The following is an 18,073-nucleotide window of genomic DNA, read 5'->3' as shown; positions in this document are numbered from 1 at the left end:
GTCCCCACTAGCATAAAAATACTAAGAAAAACAACATAGCCTCAGGTTTGACTTTATAAGCATATGTTGAAACCTAGTTATCCCAAACAACTGTGAACAACTTTTGCTGTGCTACTTCACATGGAAAGGATGTAAGCAGGGATATTAGTCCCAGAAAAGAGAAACAAAATTGGCATAGGTTTCCCTTTGAAGCTAGACTCATAATGGCTACCTGACAGAAAAATGGCAAACAGTGAAATGGTACAATAAGCAAACTTTGTATCGGGGGGAGGGGAATTTCTTGGTACAATGTGTTTTAAGGCAGCTGATACATTTGTTGCCACCAAGTTCTAACATGCATGACCTCTTTTTGCAGGTTGGCCTGATTTATATGTTCAATCTCATAGTTGGGACAGGAGCTCTAACAATGCCGAAGGCCTTTGCTACTGCTGGTTGGCTTGTCAGCCTTATCCTAATAATGTTTCTGGGGTTTATGAGGTAAGAGCGCCTCTCTTCCTATTTGCACTTTACTAGGGGCTTGTATTAGTGAAACTGTGACTTCTATCTTTAAGACCACAGAATTCTGTCATCTTACTATTATGATTTCAACAAGAATGTTGAACTCGGCCTTGTTGTTTGGCCTTTATACAGTATATCTTGAATTCTGTGTCTTTTATAGCAGCGCCTAATGAATTTCTAGGGCCTCTTGTGGCGCAGAGTGGTAAGGCAGCCGTCTGAAAGCTTTGCCCATGAGGCTGGGAGTTCAATCCCAGCAGCCGGCTCAAGGTTGACTCAGCCTTCCATCCTTCCGAGGTCGGTAAAATGAGTACCCAGCTTGCTGGGGGGTAAACGGTAATGACTGGGGAAGGCACTGGCAAACCACCCCGTATTGAGTCTGCCATGAAAACGCTAGAGGGCGTCACCCCAAGGGTCAGACATGACTCGGTGCTTGCACAGGGGATACCTTTACCTTTACCTTTAATGAATTTCTGAAATTATTAGTTACATCTCTTTTCTGCCAGCTTAGGTGGGGTTCTTATTTGTATTTCAGAATTTCCAACCTGAGCAAAGCAGAAGGTCTTTCCTCTATGCCTTGATATTAGGACTGCTTCTCTTGCTGCTTCTAGTGTTTGTGTTCATGAATCCATTGTGAAAAATTCATTTTTGGCACTACTGCCTTTGTAATTTTAACAGGAGATGTTATTTATAGTCTGCCATTTCAAGGGAGATTACAAAGTGTAAGTCATTACAGTCAGCTGAATGTAATAAAGGCTAAATCAGAGTTGTCTAACTATTTTTTTCTGAAGTCTAAATCTGATATGACTGTTACTTTGTTGGGCTGTGCCATATGTGCCGTGAAATGTAACGTCAGGTACTAGAGATATAAACTTTATAAAAGTGATTTCAGATGGCAGTAGCAGGTGAATAACATTAGCAGACTTGATTGGGTTAGGTGTAATATGCAGAGGAATAGTACGTGTGGTGATATCAGCATTGGTATTAAGACAGGACACCTAGGTTTCAATTTGGTCCAGGAGGATGCAAAGAATAAATGGACATGTCTGACATTAGAAACCACTACATTAAAAAAAACAAACGGTGGGGAACAGTTTAACCATCCAGTACTGAGGTTGCACTACTCTTAAGAGTAGCACTACTCTTACAAATGAATTTCAGTGGGTGATTTGAAAGAGCGACTGCTGAATTGCAGCTTATAATGAAGCCCAAGACAATGCATCCTTCTGGACTGAATTGAGACCTGGGTTTCCTCATTAACAATGCCTGCTGTTGTCACTTGACATCCGAAATCACTCTTCAAGTTATAAGGACGGAAGGACTCACATTGTAGCTGACTCATGAAAGTTGCCACAAATTTTGTCAGTTGTTAAGTTGCTAGTGGACTCCTGATTCTTTCCACTAATAAAGATTGCAAGCTGCACTGTTAGAAATGGAGGTGGTGGTGGTGGGGGTCTCTCCAAGTGTTGATTTCAGATTGGGCAAAATCCTCTCAGTGCTAGTGATGGTAATGAAACAGTTAAAAAGGCAAAAGAGAGGGGGTTAATGTGAAGAGAAGCAGCCAGTAAGATGGGGAGGGAGAGAGGAAGATGTGTTGAACTGGAACATATGGAACGACAAAGGTATTATTAAATACTTAGCTATCTAATTCCAGCCATTAAACAATGGAATCCAGTCCAAGTGTTATAATTCCTAATCAGGGTCTTTTTGAAAGAAAATAAAATCCCAGATAAACACAAGAGAAATCTCATCTAAAAAACCCTCAGAATAAGCCAAAATAATTTATTTTAATTTCACTTTCTCCATATCCCAATGCATATTTTCCCATGCCCCCTTCTTTGCTTTTAACCATCTCTGTGTGTGACCTGGTCTCAAAATAAACAGCAATCTCAATGTAGATTATGCTTGTTAGAAGAATCTTCTTCACTGAAGAAATATGGGTGCACATGAAAACTTATACTATGAATAAAACTTCATTGATTTTAAAGGTGCCACTTAATTCAAACTTGGTTCTCACCTTGGGGTAGTGTTAAGAGTGGCAGCCTCTAATCTGGAGAATCAGGTTTGATTCCCCACTCTTCCACATGTAGCCACCTGATTGACATTGAGTCAGCACAGTTATCTCAGAGCTTTATCAGCTTCTCCTGCCCTACATGGTGTCTTTCCCGGGGAGAAGAAGGGTAGGCTGCTTTGAGACTCCTTCAAGTAGTGAAAAGCAGGGCACCCCCCCCCAAAAAAAAACCCCCAGCTCCTCATTACCCCCCCCCCCCCCAATGCTGTTTCTTCCCCCGTCATTCTGTTTTGTATAATTTAGGCTTTTCTCCAATGAGTGAAATGGCTATGGCAGAGCATGGTGGGGGAAGCAGTCTTGCAGATATGAGGGACCAAGGTCATGAAGATCCCCAATAGTGCCTGTTCCTTGTCTCTGAATGACAACTGAAATACTACTAGAATATGACTCCTGTCGTGGTAGAGCCCTTGATTCCTTTTAAGGGGAAGTGTGGCATTCTTTTTTGCTGGCTTCAGTTTGTTAGGTCAGGGTCATTTGCTTTGTTCTTCGTAAACAGTGAAGTAGGGGAAGAAGTTTGCAGACTCCAGTTCTAATAGCTTGAAATGTATGTTTTTTGTAACAAGAGAGAGAGAGAGATCCAAACAACCTTTTCTTTTAAGAGCATGCAAAATCTGTGTCAGTCTGGCCAGAATTATTCAGATCTTGTATGTTAAATTGTGAGATCATGAACAACAGCTGGAGGCAGAATTATAATATTACTAGGAAAAAAGCCCATTGCAACCAGGAATGCAATGGATGCTAGGACCCATGGGATACTGGCAGGCACAGATCTCTCTCCCCCTTGCAGTAGGAGCCACAGCAGGTAATCAGGGCTCGCTTGTAGCAGGGAATCAAGGCTCTCTGTGTCTCTCTCTCTCAGGCATCTGAGAGCAAAGTGGCTAGCCAGGGAAGGAGGGCGGGAGCTGTAGGGAAGGGCCAATCAGGCTCTATTCCAACTCAGACACCCGGACACGTTCCACAAATATTAAGAGGAACAATGGATAAGGATGAGAAAAAAATTATACTGCGGCTAAAAATGGCAGCCCCAGTTGAGAAAGAGGGCCCCCACTGGAAGTCAGGAAACTAGCCTCCCCGCACCCTTTGGAGATTGAATCAGAATGCCCTCCTCTGTCAAGTGAGTGAGCTGCATCTTCATATTGACTCTCACCAGGAGAAGAACTTAATTTCCCCATGTTGAATTCTTCATCGTCCCCGCCTTATCATAGTAAAGCTTTCCCAGTATCCCAGTGGCTTTGGCAACTTCATTTCTTGTCCCAGAACAGAGAAGAGTTTTTGCTTTGGTTTTACATAGACAGGATTTTTCCAGTCTCACTTTTGGGGGATAGGATTTTTCAGTTTCACTTTCTGTCTTTTTGCTTGTTGACTTCCTTTTCTTCTGTTTTCTCTCCACGTTTGATTAAAAATATAATTATCTCCTTTGCACTCGCTTGATCTTTTGACCAGTTGTTCCTTCCTTAACTAATTTTGGGAAGGTAAGACCTTGGAAGAGCCCATTTCTTTCCCCCAGAGAGAATCTGCAATGTATCATTCTATTGCTCTATTGAAGAGGGCCTTTGCCATTCAATAAAGACCAGGTGCTAAGGCTCTTCAGTCCGGGGTAGGGAACGCCTACTGCAACATGTCAATTTCAGAGTCCAGTGATCCAGGGCTTCTGTATCAGTTCACTTCCTGAACAATTAGCTAATTAATGGTGGAGCATGAAAACTGATGCATTATTACATTCATGTAGCTCTTCTACGGTAAATGTTAATATCTGGTCAATGTCTTGAGGTAGCACTAAGAACAAATATTAAAGGTGCCTGTCATGTCCCAGCCAGGGTCAGTGATAGTGAGGACTCCTCAGCCTGCAGTTGACAGTAGCTAACCAACAGGGGAATGAGGTTCAGGCATTCCCTGACTTACAGCTAAGAGATGGTGTAGGGTCACCTCTGCCCTCCAGCTCTGATCTGGCAATCAGGAGTTCAGAAACCTGCCCCCTCTTTCCCCAGAGTCACCAACTGCCTTGGAATTTTGTAGAAGAAGGTTCAGAAAAGACTTATAGGTTAGGCATCAGAGTGCACACCTTGTTGCTCAGTGCCAGGTGCCTTCAGATAGTGGAGATGAGTCTTTTGCAGCTTAGGCACTGAGAAGCTGGCTGCATGCATGCTGGCTCAGCCTGTGGCTATAAAGACTCATGAGAGAAACTTGTGGGTATGGATGCAGCATGTTTGCTAATGGTATGGACTGATATTTGGTAACCTGACTGCTTTGACATTACACTTCGGAGAATCCCTCTGGCCTTGTTTCTGCTGAGACTGTGAAACCTGACTCCTGGACTCCTTTGACATCAAGTTTCTGAAACTCCATCCAGCTTTGTTGCTGCTGACACTAACCTGACCCTGGAAGCTAGTTCCAGCTCTAACCAGCCTCAGAACAATACCATTTTTCTGAACAGCTATAGAATCCCTTTCCTGAATCAACATTTTTTGGGAGTATACTGTACCTTAGACTGCTACCTAGAATGATAGAGATCCCCACAGTCTCCAGATGCCTAATTCAGATCCCCCTTCTGTAAATACTCCGTATGTTTCAGTGAACTCATAGGAACAAGAGAACAAATCTAGTTTCTAGTGGCCCCTTTAAGACGAGCCAAGTTTTATTCAAGGTATATGAGCTTTCATGTGCACACACACTTCTTCATATACAATGTCAGGTACAAATGCATTGCATTGTGTGGGTGCACACAAAAGTTCATACCTTGAATAAAACTTGGTTGGTCTTAAAGGGGCCACTGAACTCTAAATTTGTTCTGCTGCTTTGGACCAACACAACTACCCACATGAATCTATCTTAGGAGCAAGGATTTCTCACCAAGCAGGTAGGAGAGGAAAGCTTTATCCTTCCTTTGAGTTCTCTGGCATGCTCAGAAAGGTCAGATGTCTTCACTTGTGGGGTTCAATGCACATGAGACACTGAGAAGCAGCAAGAGTCTCACTCCCTTGCTTTTGACTGTTTCCAGCCTGACTTGAAGTGAAAGACTAATGCAGCTCCTTCTCTGAATTTGCTCAGTGTATCAGATGAGTTAGTGATGACCACAACAGGGGCACCAAGGCAACCGAAATTTGTGAACCCTGCTTATGAATATATTTGCTATTTTAATTTATTATGACTATTGTATATATTTAACTTTTTCATCTCAGGGTACTTACTGACCTTTCAACAGAAAATAGTGATTCTGACTTTCAGTGCACTTCCTTCCTGAGTCCTGTTTGTGCATTGAGTTTGATCTTCTAAATTGCTTTACATCTGTAGAAGAGAAAAGCTCTATAAGAGTATAATTTTTTCTGAATGGAAGGCATAAATCATTACAATAGCAGTGACTGAATTGCTTTGGGAGAGTCTTTATAAAAGAAATCGTTCCAAAGCCTTGAAACCTGCTTATGGCATTCCCTGTTTTCTGTTTTGATTCTTTTCCATTTAATTTCTTGATGTTGCTGGGTTGTGTACAGATATGCTGCTTCATGTTTCATATCAGCCTTGAAATGTGTTACCCACTGGTGGTTTGGGGTTTGAGAATTATTACTTTGATACTTCCATTACTCTGTTTTGCACTTCTGGTTGCTTAATACCCTCTGGAGAATGTCAACTGCAGTAAAAGGACATAAGGGAAATCATTACCCATGCCTTTGGAAGGAGCTGCTATACTCTAATCCTAGCAAGACTAATTTCTCATTCAAAGTTGATAAATGAGTTTAGTGTGCCTAGCAGCAATAAGATTTATTTTTAGGTTCTAGTAAAAATGAGAGAAAAAAATCGTTTCACTGGAGTCATGGCAATTCATATTTAAGATCAACAAAGTAAATTGTGATGGTGAGTGGAGACTTCTGATGGGCCACTTGTAAGTCCCATAACAGGAATGACAATGGCATGCAAAAGTAGCCTTGATCTTGTGTGTCTCTCCATCCGTACAAGTTGTGCAGACATACTGTTTTGGTCAGACATTACAGCTTACTTGTATTATCTTCAAGTAACTAGCTTTCATTTTTATACTAGCTATATGACAACAACCTTTGTAATGGAGGCCATGGCTGCTGCAAATGCCCAACTTCGTTGGAAGAGGATGGAGAAACACAAGGTTGGTGTCGCAACTTAACTTTATTCCAAGTTCCATTTTCTATAGTCTTATGTTGTCTTTTGACTGGCTGTCTTTCACCTCATTCGTAATATTTACCCTATAAAATATATGTTGTTGCTGTTGTTAGTTGTGAAGTCTTGACTAGACACACTTTTATTGGCAGGGTGATGTCTCTGCTTTTTAGGATGCTGTCTAGATTTGCCATAGCTTTCCTTCCCAGGAGCAAGCGTCTTTTAATTTCTTTGCTGCAGTCCCCATCTGCAGTGATCTTGGAGTCCAGGAAAATATATATGTATACCTTAAATGGCACTCAAGGTGCTTTTGAATTTAAAAATAAAATATTTTAGTTAGCATAGAGGGGGATAGTCAGGTGAAATTTGGGGTAAAATCATTAAAAGTGCAGACTACAGTTTTTAATTTTTATGTCACTGAGAAAAACTTATGTTGAGAGACTTTTGTTCTAGTGTTTTCCACCAGACACTTCAGTACACTTCCTTCCTTCTAACTCATTTGGTTTCCACAATCCAGATACACTCTTTCTAGTACCCAGACCACTTCTTTTGAAGCACTAGTATTTGTCCAGAATTTTAAATTAACTCTTAAGGGCTCCAAAGGCAGTTTCCAGCCATACCAGACTAGGGTTCTCTGTGCTCTTCAGAGCTAACTCTCAGTTTGAGAGCAGGGAAGTTTCTTGTCTCTCTCAAAGATCTATCCCTTTTCCTTGGCCTGACTGGGAGTCTCTTACTTCCCTAACTTCCTTGCCAACTTTCCCCCAGTTCTCTCTCTGTGTTAAAGCTCTCTCAGCTAAGGCTGAAATCAGGGTCTCTCTAGTCAAGGCAGAAATCTGACTCTCGGTACCCACTCAGTTATTTATACGTATACTTATACATATACTTACTGCAAAGGAGCCTCAGCTCAACTCTTCCTGGGACCGAATGGGTTAGGCAGATTAGTGGCGGTCGTAATGGGGGGGGGCTGAGGGCCAATTGGAAGCTATGGTCCGGGTCAACCTAATGTCTAGTGGAGGAGCTCCTTTTTGCAGGCCTTGCAGAACTGTTTGGGTTCCATCAGAGCCCTGATCTCCTCTGGGAACTCATTCCACCAGGTGGGGGCCAGAATGGAGAAAGCTCTGGCCCTGGTTGAGGTTAAGTGGGCTTCTTTGGGGCCAGGGACCACCAGGAGGTTGGAGGTGGTAGAGCGGAAGGCTCTTTGAGGGGTGTAAGTGGAGAGGCGATCCGTCAGGTATACTGGGAAATCTGACTGAATCTCTTAAAGCAGAAATCTGACTGAATCTCTCTTCAGAATGCAGCTCTCTTAACACTTTCTCCGCTCAGCAGATGTTAACCCATCAGATTGCTTGGAACAGCCTGTCACTCAAGGACCACTGTTTCTGTGAAGAATTAACGCTTTTAAAAAGTGTAGCCCTTCACAGTCCCCTACAAATCCTGCAACATTTGTCTCTTTGTGAATGTCAGTCTTTTTCCCCCAGGGCTGGAACTGCAAGCATAATAAAAGGCCAGCAATTGATGGGGTTAGTTTCTTTTCATATACATTAATACTATTTGGTTTTCAGAACTTCTGTTTCTTGGCAGAATTCCACAGTAATCCCACAATTTATACAGTTATGGTCATTTCTTGCTCTTCTAGGAAGATGATGATGAGGATTCTTCATCTGGCGTTTCTGATAGTGATGTTCTCCTCCCAGATAGCTATGAGCGATCGGAGACGCGGCCTATCCTTTCTGTTCGTAAGTACCTAGTTGATGCCACTTTATTTAGATTTCTATTTATTTCCCACCCTTTCTCTAGCAACTTTGCTTAGGTTATAATAAAACAATATACATTGATAAAATACAATCTTTAAACCGCCCGTGGCGCCACGGGCGCCACGGACTATATAATTCGCTAAGGGGTATGAAGGTGGGATTAGTCCGTGATGAGGAAGGGTCCGGATTGGACCCTTCCTCATGACAGACAATCGGAGGGACCAATTGGCAGGCGCGAAGCGCCTGCCGATTGGTCCCTCCGATTCCCAGCTCCAGCAACTGCGAGCCGCGCGCAGCGCGGCTCGCAGTTCCTCCTGACCTGACGCGGCGAGAGGCGCTTTGCGCCTCTCGCCGCGTCAGGCCGCCGACCCAGGGAGCCCCTGGCAGTCGCGCGAAGCGCGGCTGCTGGGGGTTCCCTGCCTGGCGGGCTGACGCGGCGAGAGGCGCTTTGCGCCTCTCACCGCGTCAGCCCGCCGCCTGGGGGAGCCCCCGGCAGTCGCGCAAAGCGCGGCTGCCTGGGGTTCCCTGCCTGGCGAGCTGACGCGGCGAGAGGCGCAAAGCGCCTCTCGCCGCGTCAACCCGCCCACGCCGAAGCTCGGACCAGCCTGCAAGAAGGCCGGACCTCCACCGCCGCCGCTGCCTGCCGCTGCGCCGCCGCCTGCCGTTCCCCCGCCGCCGCCGCCGCCGCCGCCCGGCTCTCCCCGCCCCGCCGCCGCCGCCAAGGGGCCGGGCCCGCTGGCCAGCAGGGGAAGGAGCGTCGGCGTCGGCGGACAAGCGCCGGCCGAAGGGGACGCGCAGGCGGCCGGCAGGAGCAGCAGGAGGAGGCGGCGCCGGAGGAGGACCGAAGCCCCGGCTCGCCGCCGCCGCCGAAGGACCCGCAGACCAGCACGCCGAAGACCATGGTAAGGTCCTAGCGCCCGCTGCATTCCCCTGCAGCGGGCTTGATTACTAGTACTATATAAAAGTAATTAAATTGATAAAAACATGCTATGATAATGATGCTTTCCCCACTTATTTGAGTGCCCCTCTTCAATTGAAAGAAAACAAATTGATAAATTCTGCTCTTCTGCCAGATGGGTAGAGAGCAAGTGTGCATTCTGAAGGTTACCTGCCAGATATGGAGCACATGTAGAGTGCTTCTGTTCTCCCTGCTAGAAGGAATACTGCTCTAATGACCAATTGTACTCGGTTGACAGGTGGGAGGAGAAGGATGCCATATTTTGTTTTGTTGTAAGCTGCCTTGAAGTTTGTGTGTTTAAAAGCCAAAGTACAACATTTTATTTTTGTTTTTTTAAAAAAGATATCTATTAGTAATGTTAGGTCTAAACCTTTTTTAAAAAACCCTCTTCTAAAGCATCGATTCCTGGTTCTGTGGAGGCAGAGTGGTGAAATGAGCCCACAGGTATGTCGTTATACCACAGGGAATGCAGGGAATGCAGAATTTATTCAGCTAGCCCTGGTCTCCAGCTGCAGGGCCATAAAGTATTTACCTTGCCAGCCAACACACATAATTCTTTTTTTCCTTTCACCAGCAAAGAGAGAGAGTTAGAGATATGTTTGTCAGACTCTATATTTCTGACTAAGATAGTATCCTTCAAATGAAATATTATTGTTCTCCTCTAAACCACCATAGATGTAGGAGAACTTTGAAAATCTCACATCGAATAATTCAGATTCACACATGTGTCCCCCTGCCTTATCCTTGTACTTTGCTAAGCATTGGCTGAGTTAAGCTTCCATGTGAATAGAACAGGCCACCAGATCATCAGTTTTGGAAACAGAGATGTAGTTACTTGGATAAGCAGTCAAAGCATATAGCTGCACAACAATTTACTGACAACATCTGAGCAAAGGAAAATAAAAGGAATAATACATACATCCTCTCACCCTAGGTCTAAAACTTACCCCCTGTGATGGTGAAGTAAGAGGTAGGCAGAATAATCTTAAAAGTTTTGTTCAGGCTCTATTCATTTCTTTGTTTCTTCACCGGTTTTCTTTTGGGCCTTGTTCATGAAAGTCTGACTCTGTTCAAACACTCAAAGAATATCCAAGTCTTTTCTCTCCTCACAACCCCCCCCCCCCTGTCCTAAAATTTCCAATCAGCTTCCAGAAGATCCTTTGATGATTTAATGCAGCCCCCCAGGGAATGGTCTGTGTTCTTTTGGCTAATTCCATCAACATATGGATTGAAATCCTCCCCACATGGCTAGGCAAGCAAAATGTTGCAGGACAACTTGTTAAGGTGCTAACCTCTGAACAGTCAGAAGGAACAAATCCAGCATGTGCCAACAGCACTGTAATTGTCACCCAGGATCCTGGGGTGGAATAGTTTCCTGCAGGGAAGAGGTGGCATAGGCAAACCTATGCAATCGGTTGTTTAAAAGCCTGTAAAACGTAGAGAAAAAATGGCTTATGATTATGGATTGAGCAGAGTCTTCGTGCTACTTGGAAATATTTTTTTGGGGGGGGGAAATCTTAAGAATGTCCTTTTTGTTCCAACCTGCAGAGAGACGAGGAGCACCCAATATTTTTGAAATCACAGAAAGGATAGAGATGGGTCAGATGGCCTCCATGTTCTTTAATAAAGGTGAGCTTTGAAGATCCTGCTTCTTGTTGGATTATTGTGTTACATTTCCTGTAATTTAATTGGTTACAGTTGTTGAAAATTCTTTATACTTCACTGGAGTTAGACTGGTGGAACTCTGCGATTGCACTGCTAGTGTTCTTCGTAAAAAAGAAAAGGCTGAAAATGTGGCACTAAGTATCTTACAGGTTCAAACCAAAATACAAATAAAAATGTAATTTGATAAGGATTGCCTTTTGGATGAGTTGCATTAACTAAAACTCCTGGTTTTGGCAGCTAGCTGGCTTGCATACCATGCTGCTGATGAATGCCCTATTAGACCCAGATGACTTGTTAGAGGTGTGAAGAAAACATGATGCCATTCTGTTTAAATTGCTGCTATGGATAATATCATCCAGTAGAGGGTGCACATATTACACACAGTAATTCAAAACAAGGTATAGTGGCTGTTCTGCCTTAACAAAATACTAATTACTTGGTAATCGCAGAAAGGGATTGGAAAGGCTGTAAGAAATGCCTCCTCTGTCAAGAATGGCAAAGCAGGAATTTTGTGATCAAATCTGCGACTTTCTTCTTTTAATATAGGGAAGGACACTTTTGGGCTGTAGCATTCTGAAACACCATGCATGTTCCACTCATCCACAGATACAACCTGTCAGCATGGATATTCACATCCAGAGAATTGACTTCAATTTATTTTACAGTTTGATTATTTTAAGCAAATTTTAAAATGTGCATTTGGTGTTTACTAAAATTGTAAAGGCACTGAAAACCATGTGAAGCAGTTTGTGTTGAACCTGCATACAGATTTATACCCTTTACTTGTTTGTTATCTACACTGAAACTGTACTGAAACTTTATGCGCATTTGAATAACATGCGTTATTCTTCAAACCCAATTAGACTGGAACAGATTTTAGTTTTACAGAACTACTGATTTTTTCCAACGTGTCACACAAAACGGTGACTTGGTAGGTGAAACCAGTCATACAATGACAGTGCATATACAAAACTATTTAAAACCCATTTCCCATTTTTCTTCTACCTACCCACTGTATATCCTTCATTTTGTCCAATCTTTTGCAATGTTTTCCAGTCAGGTTCCTCATAACAGAACATAACTTCCAGCTCATTGTGCATGTTAACCTGGCCGATTTCCTATCAGGTACAAAGATTTATGTAGTACACTTAGCATAGTACTTTCAGAGTTTCAGGTCTTGCTGAAGGAATGTTGTGGCCTGGCCTGTTAAAAAGCAGAATCCTTATTCCAACTGTATTTTCTGCTCTCTTCCCTTGACTGTTTTAACAATCTGACATGGCTTAGATCTGCAATCTTAGATGTTAAGGTGTAGTTAAATCTTCGACCTCTGACTTGACTTCTTTCAGTAGGGAGCACATTTTCAGTCCAACCTGTAATGGGGGAGGATAGATTACTCACCATTTTCTGTGGCGGATCGCTAGTCTGAGGCATAGTTGGGTGCTCTCTACAGGGAATCTGCAAGTCATTTATTGTAATAATAGATTCTAGGCATATACATCATGTACTTTCCTTGCAGGAAGTAATTGATCTTCCTGTTTTGTGTGCTGTAATGAAAGTATTGATCAGTAAGGGTCAGTAGCAGTTGATAAAGCAGAACTGACACTACTGTCTGCCTGTAGGAGAGGACAGAGGTTGGCAAGTGGTAATGTCACGTGAAATCCTTTGCTGTTTATGAAGATCAACCTGTCCTGAACAAGTACTGAAGAGGGGGACTAGGATGTTCTTACAGAAGAGCAGCAAGACTGGGTGAAAAGCTGAATTTGCAAATTCCCCAGAATAAGGGGCCTTAAAATAGAAATCTGATCTTAGACTTAATGGCATGCTGCCTCTTGAATCAAATGCTTTGGGGTGTTCTAGTCAAGGGGCACGCATTTCTGTAGTCCAAAGAATGAAAGAGTGGTATAATCAGCACCTTATCAACAGCTTTATTCCCTTCCCAAATACTTCTTCTATAATAACATAGGATATAAAGCTCTGGTCTGGTGTAGAAGCATGATTCTAGCCACTGCAGTAGAAAGTGAGCACCATGCCCTACTAGTATATCAGTGTTGGCTATGAAAGTTGAATGTGAAATGAAATTTTAACGTTTATTGTTGAAATTGAAGCCCTAACAACTATAAAAATAAAGCATAAAAAAGAAAAAGCTCACACTAGAAACAAGTGATCGCAATCTTACTTTGTCCATGATATAATATGAAAATAAAATCTGTAAGAAGTTATTAAATGTGGATAAAATTACAAGTGTAAAGTAAATGAAATAGAATTCAGGTGCATTGACTATAGCGAGGATTTCTCAGCCATACTAGAAACAAACCTTTTCCTAAAAAATTATGGATGAGGAAATGAAATTAGCAATCATTAACATGGCAGGAGGGAAAACATCTGCCAAAAGAACCAGAGACAGTAGACAATATTGTGTTTAACTTAATTAAAACATCATCATATAGAGGGCAATGCAGGACATAATGAATAAGATCTTCTACTTGGTTAAACTCGCACTATATTGGCTATGAATACTTTCTCTTCCTAAATGTGGACACTTGCAATTCATCGTCTACTTTGCTCATTTATATGGAGTGGTTTGGGCATTGACTACTATCATTTGTGGAAGCCAAACTCATTGAGGTGTGTCCCGTTCAAGCATTTGCTCGGGGAGGGGCTGTGGCCCAGCAGTAGTGCATCTTCTTGTGTCTCAGAAAGGACCAGGTTTAATCCTTGACATCTGCAGCTAAAATGATCAGGAAGTAGGTGATGTTAAAGACCATTTCTGCCTGAAACCCTGAAGACCCACTGCCACTAGTAGGCAATATTGACCTTGATAGACCGGTGGTCTCATTCAGTATAAAGGTATCTTGATGAGTTCATGTGAACTCTTCATAAGTTTCAAAGTTTCAGTAAAAAGGGACTATGAAGAAAGATAGTACTTCCTTGGCTTCTTAAAAAAAGAACTTTCCTCAAAGCGAAATAATTTTTCCTCTTGTTGACTATATCGGATAAGAAATATCAACAGAAAATGAACTCTTCTGGACCTTTTAGATGAAGACTAATTTTATTGGATGAATCAATATCTGGTGGCATCTGTCAGACTTTTGAGAATCCCATCTTGGTGTCCCTTTTTTAAACTTTAAAGTTCTCATGGCTTTATTTGAGTGGAGTTGAGTTGCAAATAGATTAAAACAGTGTCTTAAAGGCTTTGAGACAAGTCTTGGATTATGGGCAGGATGAAGCATTCACAGCATCTTGATTCTTCATGTGAGTCCAAATTCCCTTGTTCTTTCCTACTGCCTGCCAGTAATTCATGAAGCCTTCTTCCTTTCTGTGATTTCATGTTTATTAATTTAGGGCATCGTATTCTTGGTTTACAGCCAGCCGCTGAAGTGGTGTGAATGGTTCGCAAGAAATAACCTCATTCTCCCCCTCCTTACAAACAATCCATTTTCCTGACCTGAGATAGCCCTAGGGACACTAATTACCCCACTTTGGGCTCCACATATACTGATGGGGTACTAGAAAATTTCTCCAGCAGGGCAAACAGCCCTCTTCCAAGGCTGTTTTGAATCAGGAAAGGCATATAAGCACCCACGTTCTACAATACTTATCTAAATCAGGGCCACTCACTTCATTTTAAGTTCCTGTTAGCAAAACATAAATACGCGTCTGACTGACAGGAGTTGTGTTAGACCTGAGCCAAGGACTGTGTTACATATATTTAGGTAACATGTAACTGAGACTTGCTTGATTTGAACACACATCATAGAGGCGTCTTGGATGCTGTGACTTGCTGGGAAAGTAGGACGTATGTGTTCTCTGTGTTTAATGTTTGAAGTAGAACAAGTGCCAGAGCAATCTAGTCATATATGGATGGCTCTGTTCTGTGTACTGGGGTTAGAACATTATATTAAAGATGTCATGAAGCACTCCATAATAGCAGTTGAAGTATGTTTTAACATAGAGATGCTAATGGTAGTTGGGGTTTGAAGCTAAGAATCTAAATTTCAGACTCATTAGTATTCTTACAGAGGTTCTCTTTACTTTTTTGCTTTCGTCCCATGATCCTATAATCACCTCTTTTTATGTGAAACAGTAGCATATGTTGTTTCTTTGTCTCATCTGCCTTTTGATACGAGATCTGTTTAGACTCACTCTACATTTAGGTTGAGGTGTTCAGTTTTGTTCCTTTCAAGCCAAATTAGTGCATTTTGGCATCTCTTTATCTTTTATTGATTCCTGCTCATCAGAGCAGAGCTGCCTCTTAGTAGTTCTTTTCATCTATAGAATTGTTGAAACACCCCCCTCCCTGCTTTCTTTAGAGAGTAAAGGTATAAGGGCAGCAAATGTCTCCCATGACACCATGAAGGGTAATCTGTTCCCATGCACGAAAACTCTTTGTCAACTGTAAGTGCATGTGGTTTTAAAACTGAGCTACTTATTTGATCTGTAAGGTGAATAATATGTATTTAGTAAAAGGCCTCTACAGCATGGAAGTCTGCAGGAAGAAGGCCACATCATCATTATAGGTTACTTTGCTTCTGACCAGCATGGTTTGGGTTGCCCTTATTGGTTGTGTTTTCATTGCTTGTGCTCTTGTGTTAAAAACACACGAATGTAATGTTGAGTCTCTTGGGAAAATTTGGCTGCCCTTAGAATGCAGAATCCTGGCCACTAAATGAGCCTAAATGTGATGAGCTGTGTCCTAAATGAGCTGTGATAATTAATAAAAGAATACAATAATATAGTGGAACAATGGAACAGTAGTGAATAGTAAAAACAGCAAACTGATGGCCCCATGGTTGGATGGTTCAGACGATGATTTTCATGGAATGGAGGCTCAGGAGCCCAGAGGAAGGTCTTGGTTCTGGTTGACTACAACAAAATGCCTGGCAGAGGAGCTCCCTTTTGCAGGCCCTGTGGAATTGTTCAAGTTCCGTGTGGGACCTGATCTCCTTTGGGAGTTTGTTCCACCAGCTTTGGCCCTGGTTAAGGTCAAGGGATCACTGGGCAGTTGGAGGTAGCAGAGCATAGAGCTCTTTGAGGGGTGTAGGCAGAAAGGTGGTCCCAGGTACACTGGGCCTAGACCACGTATGGCCTTAAAGGTGATTGCCTGAACCTTAACGTCTGATCCAGAATTCAACTGGTAGCCAGTGCGGTTGTTAAAGGATGGACCGAATGTGGTAAGATGTTGCTGTGAGGATCCTGGCTGCAGCATTTTGGACCAGCTGTAGTTAAGGTCAGGCCTGCGTAGAGTGAGTTGCAGAAGTCCAATCTAGAGGTGACTGTTACATGGCTAGGTATTCTGGGGCCAATTAGGATGCTAGTAGTTAGGCCTGGCAAAGAAGAAGAATGCAAGCTGTGCTACTCTCATGACCTGAGCCTCCGTTGAGAGTGAGGCTGCACTCTGATTGGCCCTGCCCCTGCAGCTCCCACCCTCTGTCCCTGGACTCTAGCCTCTTTGCTCTCAGATGCGCCTCAGTGGAGCCAGTATCAGGTAAGGGGAGAGGGCCCTCGGCAAAGGGTCATGGTGGAGGGCCTGCTAACGAGGGCCTCCGGGCCTGCTAAGGAGCTCTGTCCAGGGCCTGCTAACAAGCTGGGCAGCTCCCATCCACCCCACTTGATCCAGCTGACAGCTTGCGGCCCAAAGCCACCTTAAGCTGCCTGGCTGGGAGCCAGGGGAGGGGACCCTTTCAAGGCCCGTTCTTAGGAATGGGCTTTGAAGCTAGTTTAGACCAGTGGTCCCCAATCTGCGGGCCGTGGCCCGGCGCCGGGCCGCAAAGGCCATGGCGCCGGGCCGCGGCTCCCTTTCCCCGCCCCCCCACCGCAGTAAAAAACTTCCCAGGCCGCAAGCTTGCGGCCCGGGAAGCTTCTTACTGCGAGGAGGGCGGGGAGAGGGAATCAGGGCCGGGCCGCGCCAGTGCAGGCCGCGCCCGCGGCTCACGGACGTGGCCCGATCCGCGGGCGCGGCTCGATCCGCGGGCGTGGCCCGATGCGTGGGCGTGGCACGCGCGGGCGCGGCCCGATGCCCTGCCGGTCCCCAGCCTAATAAAGGTTGGGGACCACTGGTTTAGACCATAATCTGATTAGTTTGAATCACCCATGGTTTGTTTTGATTCGGTAGAATCTGTTCAATTGTATCCAAATTTATTCAACTGAATCCAAATCAATTTGGCACCATTAAAATCAATGGCGCCATTGAGGTCTATGCATTTTTTTCCCTTTTCATATTTTCTGGGCTCGGAGTAGGGTGGGGGGTTGAAGTAGAGGCACCAAACTTGCAGCATGGCTGCCGGAGCCTCTCCTCAAAAGAGCACTCAAGTTGCACAAAGATTGGATCAGCATGCCCAATGTTAGGGGCACCCAGAGATAAGAAAAAAAATAGATTTTCTGGTCTGTAAATAAAGCCTCATCATAGAAAATAATGGAGGTCAGGTGGGGGCTCCCTCTTTGAGTGCTCCTATAACTGCATCCCCTGGTTCAATCTTTTTGTAACTTGGGTTATTTTTTTGTTGTTGTTAAGAAGATTGGGTTGACTTCCAGCTCTTTTACAGTGAACTAAGTTCCATTGTTTGTTGATTAGTCTGCTTCATGCAGTCCAAGCACTATGAGTTTAAGAAAGCATCATTCACCAGCATGTAAAATATCCAAAAGGCTCCAACATAAATCTTGGTCTGTAAAGTGAAATGGCAGTAGTGGAATGGCTTAGCTCAAACCTACTTTTACTATTCCTTCCTTTACAGTGGGAGTCAACTTGTTCTATTTCTGTATAATCATCTACCTCTATGGTGATCTGGCCATCTATGCAGCTGCAGTCCCAGTTTCTCTCATGCAGGTGACCTGGTGAGTGTGCTTTCGGTGGCAGGTTTAAAAAAAAACATCAGATTTTAAAAGCATCTGGCTGAAATGTTGATGGACAAGTAGTTCCTTCATCCTAGGTGGCTCATACAGACGGCTGACCTGCATTGAGCTGTATTTAAGTGTTCTCTTGGATGCTCATTAACAGCCATTCAGGGC

General features: G+C 43.6%; 1 protein-coding gene across 6 annotated transcripts in view; it reads left to right on the top strand.

Moving 5' to 3' along the window:
* Nucleotides 1-18,073, top strand: part of SLC38A12 (solute carrier family 38 member 12) — a 99,874-nt gene that overhangs the window by 13,489 nt on the left and 68,312 nt on the right. For 4 of the 6 annotated variants that reach the window (XM_077327892.1, XM_077327895.1, XM_077327891.1 and 1 more), the window contains exons 4-9: nucleotides 356-477; nucleotides 6,599-6,680; nucleotides 8,328-8,427; nucleotides 10,338-10,373; nucleotides 10,952-11,032; nucleotides 17,800-17,899. In XM_077327892.1, coding sequence (XP_077184007.1) covers nucleotides 356-477; nucleotides 6,599-6,680; nucleotides 8,328-8,427; nucleotides 10,338-10,373; nucleotides 10,952-11,032; nucleotides 17,800-17,899 — 521 coding nt within the window. The remainder of the gene's footprint in view (nucleotides 1-355; nucleotides 478-6,598; nucleotides 6,681-8,327; nucleotides 8,428-10,337; nucleotides 10,374-10,951; nucleotides 11,033-17,799; nucleotides 17,900-18,073) is intronic. The other 2 variants (XM_077327897.1, XM_077327896.1) reach the window with 1 other exon arrangement.

This window comes from Paroedura picta, chromosome 3, assembly GCF_049243985.1.
Source record: "Paroedura picta isolate Pp20150507F chromosome 3, Ppicta_v3.0, whole genome shotgun sequence".
In the NCBI taxonomy this organism is placed as follows: Eukaryota; Metazoa; Chordata; class Lepidosauria; order Squamata; family Gekkonidae; genus Paroedura; species Paroedura picta.
This window is presented reverse-complemented; position numbering and strand designations above follow the sequence as displayed.